The sequence below is a fragment of the Oryza glaberrima genome, chromosome 1 (genome assembly GCF_000147395.1).
Source record: "Oryza glaberrima chromosome 1, OglaRS2, whole genome shotgun sequence".
Taxonomy (NCBI): Eukaryota; Viridiplantae; Streptophyta; class Magnoliopsida; order Poales; family Poaceae; genus Oryza; species Oryza glaberrima.
This window is the reverse complement of record NC_068326.1, coordinates 6,983,628-6,993,721: the sequence shown is the minus strand read 5'-3', so window position 1 is coordinate 6,993,721 and position 10,094 is coordinate 6,983,628. Positions and strand designations below refer to the sequence as shown.

The window sequence follows — 10,094 nt, the reverse complement described above, 5'->3', positions numbered from 1 at the left end:
TCGAGCTATTCTAGAATCAACACGTACGCAAAAGCTATTCACACGTCTAGAAGAACTTTACTTATATATGGATTTTTTTTCTCCATTGCTAAAATAAGGTAACCGTACCTCTAGGAAGCGCCGTTAGAACTGATGGCATAATTTTCGTACCTTCTTTTTAAAACCTTTCTAATTATGAAACTAAACCATGTCGAAGCTTTTCGAAACCTTCTGGCTACGCCACCATGTCCGGCGTAGCAAAATAACGCCGACAGACCATGCACACGGCATGTTGCCAACGCTATTTTATCACGCCAATCTCATTGCCATGGTGAAGTCACACCGGTACGCTCACAGAGGGATTCGAGTGACAGTGTGTTGTTTCGTGATTCCAATCTGATTTGATCACACAACCAAAAGCTTTTTTTTTAAACTAGTGACCAAAAGGTTGAGTATGTGTTAGCTACTTCCTCCATATCACAATATAGTAACCAAGAATTAAATGTGATATATTATAGTATTACGAATATGAACTGAGAGATCTATTCAAATTTTTAATATTATGATATGCTTCATTCGATTTTAAGTTTCTATATTTTGTAAGGTATCTAGAGAAACCTGCTCGGAACATGACAATCGTATCCAAGGAAAGTCATCCTTGCTAGGAGCTAGTCTGTACGGGCTTACTACTAAGGAAGTTTCTAGCATGCTTCTACTTGACCCTCGCCGTGTTTAGTTCCAAAGTTATTCTTTAAACTTCCAACTTTTCATTACATTAAAACTTTTCTATACACACAACTTCCAACTTTTCCATCACATCGTTTTAATTTTAACCAAACTTTCAATTTTGATGTGAACTAAACACAACCCCTGTTATATATCCTATAATAGAATGAAGTAATTAATTCGCCTATAGTGTGCTAGCAACTCCAGCTAGGTCGCCTATATATACAAGGCACGAAGGAGGCATATACACTGGCACCACTCCCCCCCTTAAATTCAGACAACACACACAGACGTATAGTAGTTATCCGTTCGACACCTGCAACGATGACGAAGACGAGGAAGTCCAACAACGGCAGTACGATCCTGGTGATCGGCGGCACGGGGATCATCGGGCGGCACATCGTCGCGGCGAGCCTCGACGCCGGCCACCCGACGCTCGTGCTCGTCCGCCCGACGGCCGCATCTGCCGCCGTCGACGTCGACTCCGACAAGGCGAAGCTCCTGGCCTCCCTCGTCGCCAGCGGAGCCACCATCGTCTACGTAACTAGAAATTTAGCTGAAGTTTCTCTACATGAACAACCTGCAGCTAGCTAGCTTAGGTAGCTAGCTGCGTTCCAGAGTTAATTAGTCGATTTATGGATAAAATGTATGCGCATGCAGGGCGACATGAACGACCGCGAGAGCTTGGTGGCGGCGATCAGGCAGGCGGACGTGGTGATCTCCGCCGTCGGCCACCGTGGGACGGTGGAGCTGGACGGCCAGCTTAAGGTCGTCGAGGCGATCAAGGAGGCCGGAAATGTCAAGGTATAAATAAACTGGAGTAATTAATGGGTAATTCTGATGACTCACACGAAGAGAATAGTCCATGCATGGACTCAATCGAGCACAAAATTAGTATTCCCTCCTATATGGCCATATGGCCTGAGGCCCATGGCCCGGCCCAAGCACGGCGCTGCCCGACTCGGAACTCGGGTTCGTGCCCGACTCAGAACTCAGGGTCGTGCCCGTGCTGGCCCGTGCCTCGGCAGCACCCTCGGCACGGTGGGCGGCTCGACACAGCACAACCGAATAAAAAAGTCGAGGGATGCAAAATAGACTTAGTGAACCATATCAGGCAGGGCCCAAATAGATGAGGAGTACAAAATAGACTTATTTTCCAGCCATATTGACCAAGCCCACAGAATTGAGGGATGAAAAGTAGACTTATTTTGTAGAAAAGTACGGTGGGCCGTCGTGCCTACAGGGCAGCCCGGCACAGCCCGAGTCATGTTGGGCCATGCCTGGCTGTGTGTGCGGCCTGTAGGCTAGCACGGCACGGCCCGGAGTGTAGGTCGGGCCGTGGCGGCCCAACTAACCTCGGCCTAGGCACGGCGGGCCTGGGCCATGCGGCCCGTTTAGCCATCTATACTCCCTGCATCCCAAAATATAGGGCGTACCTGTCTTAGACATGGAGACCAAGGATGCGTACCTGTCTTGCCCGTCCCAACACGTGACGCTTCACTTCACGCGCGCCCTCGGCCTTCATAGCGCATAGCACATCCCACGTCCTATTTTTGCGCGCGTAAAACGTACTCTGTCTAAAAAATGTCAAACACTAGGTTTAAATTTGAACATATTTTTTATAGGACAGGGTAATACACACTATGATCTATTAAAAGAAACATAAAAAAGAATAAATTGAGAGCTACAGGGCATGGTCGTCCATAAGCTATAAAAGCAATTGCACTATATTCATCAACATATTAACTAATAACATTGTGAATGGAAACGGCTGACACAGCATGTAGCTTGTAGCACCTAAGATGCCTCCAACGACGGGTTGCCTACTAATATATGACTCTAAGACAATGGGTTTTCAAGAGATTGACATTTCCATTGGTTGAACCATTTGCCGCAACAACGAGAGAATGCTCCACGTGAATTATTTTTCAACGGTCACATGGCTGAATTATTCCTCCGTCGTCGGACGTGTATTTGGAAATTAAACATCTCTCCAACTTCCCGTATAAAATCCTTAAATATCTCAATTAATTTGGAAGTGGATTTTAATCTCTCAAGTGATATCCCTCGTTATTTGCATTTCACTCAAATGGTTATAAAAAAAATTAAAAAGATGTAATAATATGTGATATACCACAACACAAACATGCAAGTAAAAATTCAACTTCTACTCCCTCCATCCAAAAAAAGACAACCTAGGAGGGAATGTCCAAATTCATTCTACTAGGAAAAGGTCACATCTCTTCATAGGTTGGCTTTTTTTGGACGGAGTACATCTAGCAACGAAAAAAAATTGACTTTAAATATACGTTAACTAGCTGCGGTTTAATTTGTTTTTTTCGCTACGAGATGTAGAAGTTGAATTTGAACTTGCATGTTTATGGAGTGTTATATCGCATGTTAATATACTTGCTCAATTTTTTTTCATAACCATTTGAGTGAAATGCAAATAACGAGGGATATCCCCTCGAAGGATTAAAATAGTTTCCCCAATTAATTTGGCAATTACATATGTACACTAGTTCCACATTAAAAACACAAACTAAAAACAGTCAGGTATTTCTTCATATCACATCTGGTAGCATGCAGGTCCATCGGAAGGAGCATATATATATCATCGCAACCGCGCATTTGAAACAAATTTAATCAAGATTATGTCTATATATATGCAGCGATTCGTGCCGTCGGAGTACGGATGCGACGTGGAGCAGGCGGAGGAGGGGACGCTGGAGCCGGCGAGGAGCATCATCGCCGCCAAGGTCCGCGTCCGCGAGGCCGTCAGAGCCGCCGGGATCCCCTACACCTTCGTCTGCAGCTACTGGGCCCACGGCTTCATGCTCCCCCGCCTCGGCGACCCCCTCGTCGACCGCCCTCCGGCCACCGTCGCCACCGTCTACGGCGACGACACCCAGCGAGGTTAATTAATCGATCGCGAGATCACCTGCAGTATAGCTGCCATATATATATGTATATATTTCTGACATTGAACTGATCGTAATATATATTGATTTTGTTTGTTGCATATATACTGCAGCCATCTTCGTGGACGAGAAGGACATGAGCGCGGTGGCGATAAAGGCGGTGGAGGACGAGAGGGCGGCGAACAAGATCCTGTACGTGCGGCCGCCGGCGAACAAGCTGTCGCTGGGCCAGCTCGTCCGTCTCTGGGAGAAGAAGTCCGGCAACACCCTCCAGAAACGCTACGTCTCCGACCTGCAGCTTGCCAACCAAGTCCAAGGTAAATTATAGTTAGCTATAGCTAGCTGAAGTGTACTAGTATTTTCGTCAGCTGCTCGATCAATATGCAACTAAGCATATACTCCCTCCATTTTAAAATGTTTGACACCGTTGACTTTTTAACACGTGTTTAATCATTTGTCTTATTTAAAAAATTTAAGTAATTATTTATTCCTTTTATATCATCTGATTCATTGTTAAATATAATTTCATGTACACATATAGTTTTATATATTTTACAAATTTTTTTAATAAGACGAATGGTTAAACATGTGCTAAAAGGTCAACGGTGTCATATATTGAAAACTGAATTGTGTTGTGTCGTTTGGCATATGCAGAGGCACCGTTCCCGGTGAACTTTCAGCTGGCGATGGTGCACTCGACGCTGGTGGCCGGGGTGTGCGAGCAGACGATCAACCCGGACGTCGGAGCGGAGGCGACGGAGCTGTACCCGGAGATGGACTTCCTCACCGTCGACAGCTACCTCGACGCCCTCCTCTTGCATGCATGAAGAACTACGTAGTACAGTACGTACCATGCATGTGCAGGGTGTTGGTGTTTTTAGTTGCGCTATATGTGCCATCGCCATCATCACCAGCTAATATATGTATAATACACGTACCAGCATGCAGGGTTTACTCGTACGTACCATAGCAATATTGTATGTACTACGTACGCATAATGCGCATGGGTGGCACGTCGCATCAGCCTTAATTAAATGGATTTGGTAAATCACAATCGAAAAAATTGCGACCGAAGTCTTATAATAAATTAATTTCTGGCCTTAATCACATTCGATGGCGGGGGGCGATGGTGACGTCTCCAATTGTAGGGAGCCGTTGGAGACGAGGAAGACGACGGGATCGGTGGGAAGTGAATATCAGCAAAAGCTATGTTTAGATTCTAACATTTTTCTTCAAACTTCTAATTTTTTCGTCACATCGAACTTTTCTACACACACAAACTTTAACTTTTCCGTCACATCATTCTATTTTCTTAAAACTTCTAATTTTGACGTGGAACTAAACACAGTCAACGCCTGAATGTATAGACACGAGCATGACGATAACAGTGTGGGGACCAGCTATTCCATCCCTCGAGTGTATCAATTGAAGTGAGAAGAGACGGAGAAGAGAGGATAATGTACAAGCATTTTAATTAGTACATGAATTTCAGAGTGAATCCAAATCGTGACTGAGATAAGAGGGTTTTTTTGTTAAGTGTGATATAGCAGTCCCTTACTTAAAATGGTTTGCCATGCTTGGTAAAAAAATTGGTTTCAATCAACGCGCGCTGGACTAGTATGTACATTAACCTATCACCCTAGCTGCAGGAAGTAAGTAGTTACTCATGGTTAAAAAAAAGTGATCCAAGTTTCATGCCCGTGAAAAGAACTCCTGATTAGTTAATTGAAACATGTAGGAGTACTGCATTCTGCAATTACGACCGTACGTAGTCCTTTCCTTAATTAAGACCGAACGCTTAAATTGAATATATTAACACAGGAAACATGTGTGTTGAACATGGTTTAATTTCAAGGTCACTCATGTGGTGGTTAATTAATTACTGGCTACTTGGCCTTTCTTGCCCAGCCAAACCGGCCGGAATCAGTCGATCTGTTGCCGGTTTGCAGCAGTGCAGCGGCATGCATGGCGTAGGTCGGTTGGTGTTAGTACCGGCCTGTATATATAAGAACGACGAGAACATTACAATAGTTTATTGGCGTGCAGCTTGCATTGGATCTCTGGGCCTCATGATCAGCCAAATTCAATTCAGCCAAAGAAAAACTATTGTTTAGCTTATTTTTGCTTATATGGCTAGTGAAGGATTTTCTATGGCTAGTGGTATTGGGATTTTTATTTTCTGTGTATGGTCACTAGAGAGTTCACATAATTAGCCACGACTGATGATCCAACTCCCTTGCGGGTCCCACTTGTTTGGCTGAAAAGCCTCAGCCCAAGCCTCAGCCAAACAAGCCATTCGATGAGACCCTCTGGTTTCGACTGAATAGAAGACGACGGCCGGCCAGTGATTCGCCATGTGCGAGCAATAGGACGAAATTGGCATTCTGTCATCGGGGGAAAGGAGTTTCACTAAAATACCATTTTGGATTTAGAGAGCGGATAAAATGTTACTCTTGAATCGAGCCAACACGCTCTAATAGTATTTCTTTCATTTCTTCTCATTTAAATGATTTTTTCCCCTATTTTCTTTGGTGAAGCTGCCCAAAATACCCCTCTCTTCCTCTTTAGTTCCCCATTTCCCTCTTGTTGATGAGACACTGGAGAAGAATAGCGACCCCATGACTTAGGAATGGTTCGTCGACGACATCTGCAAATGATTCTACCACTCGGCATGCAAGCCTCATGTGAGGCTTTTTATTTGGGACAGAGAGTTTAATTAAGTGGGTAACAAACTGCATTAATTAATATAAACAAATTAGTAGGGTTAATTTGATGGTACAAATAAACATATTTATTAGCACTAAAAGTTTTCAAGATTTGTTAAAAAAGAGAGCCTCTAATATCCTCGTTCTCGGAAAAGAAAAACTGGATTTAATAGGAAAAAAAAAGAAAATAACCAAAAAAAACACCCAAAATGCAGAGATTAATAGAGAGGCCCATCAGAGTATGAACCCTTCGCTTGCCGGCGGCCCATCTAAAAGGCTAGCCTAAAAGCCGCACCAACCACTTCTCTCAGCCCATGTGGCCCTCATACAGCCCACCTCAACCCACAAGGCAACCTGTGCGAGCACGTTGTGCTCCCCTCGCCGTCGCGGTGGTGGCGGCGGTAGTGGGGAAGCGAAGCGAGACGGGCGGCGCTAGAGGCGGTAGGGTGGAGGAGTCGCCCACGAGTAGATGGGGCGGCGCGTCATGAACGCCGCGCTGCGCGCGACGGTGAACGCGGGAAGGCGGCGGCGCGCGCTCCCCTACGGCCCATCTCCGCCGTCACGGTCTCCTTCCTCAACATCATCAAGCACCGAGGTGCGTGCTACTCCCTGTTTCCGGCATTCCCCGCAAAAAGAAAAAAAACAGAGAGAGAGAGAGAGTAGGATTTCATTCATGTGGTGGGGAGGAGTCTCAAGTTTGTTGGTGGTGCGATTTACGAGTCCTAATCCCACCAATTATAGCATATGATTCGATTAATTGTGGTGGATATGCTTGGGTTTTAGTGAGAGAGATGAAGCAATCTCCTCATGTTAAGACCGATTTGTTTGGATTAGGGGCCACCTCATGCAAGCATTTCGGTCCAGAGTATGTGGGATCTTTCGGTATCTAAGCTAGGCTTTGATAAATTGGCTTACTACGCCTTACATTTGCCCCTATATGGACGGAATGTTTGTTGGTTAGTGTCGTGTGAAATTGTGAGTTGGAAAATGAAGGCAAGTATACATATTCATAAGATGTTAGATTTTTTTATTGGTTGCTTTGCCAAGCTGATTCTTAGCCTTTGCTATATCCTCCAATCTTTTTTAGTGTGCTTGAGGCTCTTTGAGCATGTACTCATTTCATCTGACGACAAGTTAAGAGTGTTTGACACCAGACTTAAGATTCAAATGTCGATGTTATGCACCATAATGATAAACGGATAACAAACCCATGGAAAACAAAGTGATACTTGGAATATTGCCTTGTCTGTTTCTCCTTTTATTTTGGCTTCTCCATGCAAAAAATTACAGAAAATGCTATGATATTGCTCAGCGTCCTTTGTTTAGCCAACATCTGTTATCTGCCCAGTTATTCCTGACATTTAGAGTTTCAATGTTTTGCAGGGTTCATAAAGTAATTTGAGGTCGTTGATCCCCATAGAGTTGGAAAAAATCAATGTAGAGCTTCATGGAAGGATTAAAGATTGTAAGGCTCTTACATTTAGGCAGGATATTAGAGTTAAGGAAATAGAACAATACATAATTTGGATGCTTCCAACATGGCAGGTATTCCATCTCAATTTTTACCGCTGACATATTCAGTCAGTTGTTGATGAAGATCCAATAAGTTCTTGATTTGAATGCTACTCTGTACATATTGTATGCACTCTCTTGTTGAAAGTAATGGAAAATATTCAATATCAACTGTGTAAATTATGTTTAGGAGGAACTAAATGTTTGACTAGATAAGGCAGTAGCCTAAAAATGTCTTAGTCCGTTAGAGAACTTTAATACTAGTAGTTGATATTTCTAATTACCATAATTTTATTGCACCTTCTTTGTTGCAATTGTTTTTCTGAGGCAGCAGACTCTTTTAACATGTTAGCACAAAATATTTTGAGAAGTTGAATCAGTAAAATATGAATGATGACAAAAATGATAAGTAACATTATTGGTCCAGTGTCCCTGATGCAAATGGCCTTTAGGAAAGAATAACGAATGATGGGATACATAGACCATGGGCTATGCTTTTGGGTGATAAGCCACTTTGTATAAATTGATTTCTCGTAAAAATGTGGATTTCCCACTTACATTTATGACATGAATTGATGAGTGGGCAATACATACATTTTCAGGGAAAATATATTATGCAGCTAATAGGTGTTACCTAGTGTGTATGTGATAATGTGATTGACTTGTCATTGCTCAATTCAGATCTACTTTTGCAATATGCTAGCTCCAAGTTTAGATATCAATTTAATGCTCTACTCTCTCAGTTTACATAGTGTGGTATTGCTTAGTTGCTTACACGATTCCCTATTTCTTATGCAGTGGGGTTATGTCGTGATCACAACTCCAAATGGTGTTCTAGACCATGATGAAGGACCACTCCTTGGTTATTTTCATTGAGAAGGACCACTGTTTCCCTATCTTGTTATGGCTGGCCTTGTCATCATGTGTGTTGTCACTGAACTCATTTTGTTTGCACTTTGAGTGATGTTGCTTCTGTTCATGGCTGACAGGAAATGCAATAACGCATAAAAGATACAGCTCAAAAGCACTAAGAAATGCCAATGTTAAGGAAAAAGATTATGTAATCCTTTGTTGTGACTGTTCTTTCTGTAGGCTTAATATGACAATTGAATCTAGGTATTTGGAGATATATGAGTTGCTATTCTCCTTATCGGAGCAGCTATGGTCTTCCAGAGTACGACGGTTTGTACCTGAAATTTTGCCTGTACTAAATGTTAAAATCTTCTTTTTCTGAAATCGTTGTGTTGTTTTTTATTTAGCATATGTGAAAGATTGGGCTGACATATCCTGAGATTGATGAAGTCACCACGGGCGTCTCGCTATCAACGGGTATGTCGCCTATCACTGAAAGAAGTTAGCCATAAATGCGAGCACCGGTGTTAAGTCTAGGACATGAATTCTAGTGGGCTAGTTCCGCCACAAAAGAACTAGCCAGTTGAGGCACACTCATTTTACGCTAGACTGTGCGAGTAAAACTCATGGTGACTGTGTGAAAATTCTTCGTGTAGGCTGTATTTGGATTCCAACTCTTTTCTTCAAACTTCCAACTTTTCCGTCACACCAAATGTTTAGACACATGTATGGAGCATCAAATGTGGACAAAAAGAAAAAACTAATTGCACAGTCCGACTGTAAATCGCGAGACGAATCTTTTGAGTCTAATTACGTCATGATTAGCCATAAGTGCTACAGTAACCCACATGTGCTAATGACGGATTAATTAGGCTCAAAAGATTCGTCTCGCTGTTTACAGTCGGAATCTGTAATTTGTTCTGTTATTAGTCTACGTTTAATACTTTAAATGTGTGTCCGTATATGTCAAAAAAAAATTTGGCCGGAACTAAACATGGCCTAAAAAAAAGGTTTTTTTTCTGACAGAATATTCTAATGTTCGGAGAAGTCTTCCTAGGTGGCATAACATCTTCAGATAAATTATCTGTAGCAGGAATGGACAAACTGTTCAAAAAGGAAAAGGCTATACGTATTAACTTTTTCTTACTAAATTCTTAGTAACACTGATGTGTCATGCTACGAGTGCATTTAGATTTTTTGTAACTTCCATCTATTTAAATCAAACGGTTGAGATGATTGTTAGTAAAAGTTTAGTAAGAAAAATTTAGTACGTGTAGCATTGCTCGTTCAGAAAAGTCAGTGTCAAAGGCCTCAACCTGAAAGTCGTTGTGAAGGGCTCAACCTCAAGTGAGCAATTGAGGCGTTACATGCTTCAATTGGATGAAACGAGGGATTCATG

At 42.6% G+C, this 10,094-nt stretch overlaps 1 protein-coding gene and 1 pseudogene across 1 annotated transcript; both read left to right on the top strand.

Annotated features, from left to right (window-relative positions):
* Positions 1 to 966: 966 nt before the first annotated feature.
* Positions 967 to 4,841, top strand: LOC127761520 (isoflavone reductase homolog IRL-like). The gene is made up of 5 exons (XM_052285830.1): positions 967 to 1,245; positions 1,366 to 1,509; positions 3,378 to 3,621; positions 3,740 to 3,943; positions 4,281 to 4,841. Exons 1-5 carry the CDS (start codon positions 1,030 to 1,032, stop codon positions 4,451 to 4,453), a joined length of 981 nt encoding a protein of 326 aa, XP_052141790.1. The 5' UTR covers positions 967 to 1,029; the 3' UTR covers positions 4,454 to 4,841.
* Positions 4,842 to 6,800: 1,959 nt separating this feature from the next.
* LOC127757190 (40S ribosomal protein S15a-5-like) lies at positions 6,801 to 8,719 on the top strand (annotated as a pseudogene).
* Positions 8,720 to 10,094: the final 1,375 nt, after the last annotated feature.

Bases quoted from the DNA above. Each gene is read 5' to 3' on its own strand.
- LOC127761520 (XM_052285830.1), top strand. From the start codon at position 1,030: ATGACGAAGACGAGGAAGTCCAACAACGGCAGTACGATCCTGGTGATC. The intron at 1,510-3,377 runs GTATAAATAAAC...ATATATATGCAG, and splicing joins AGGAGGCCGGAAATGTCAAG to CGATTCGTGCCGTCGGAGTA. The intron at 3,622-3,739 runs GTTAATTAATCG...TATATACTGCAG, and splicing joins CGGCGACGACACCCAGCGAG to CCATCTTCGTGGACGAGAAG.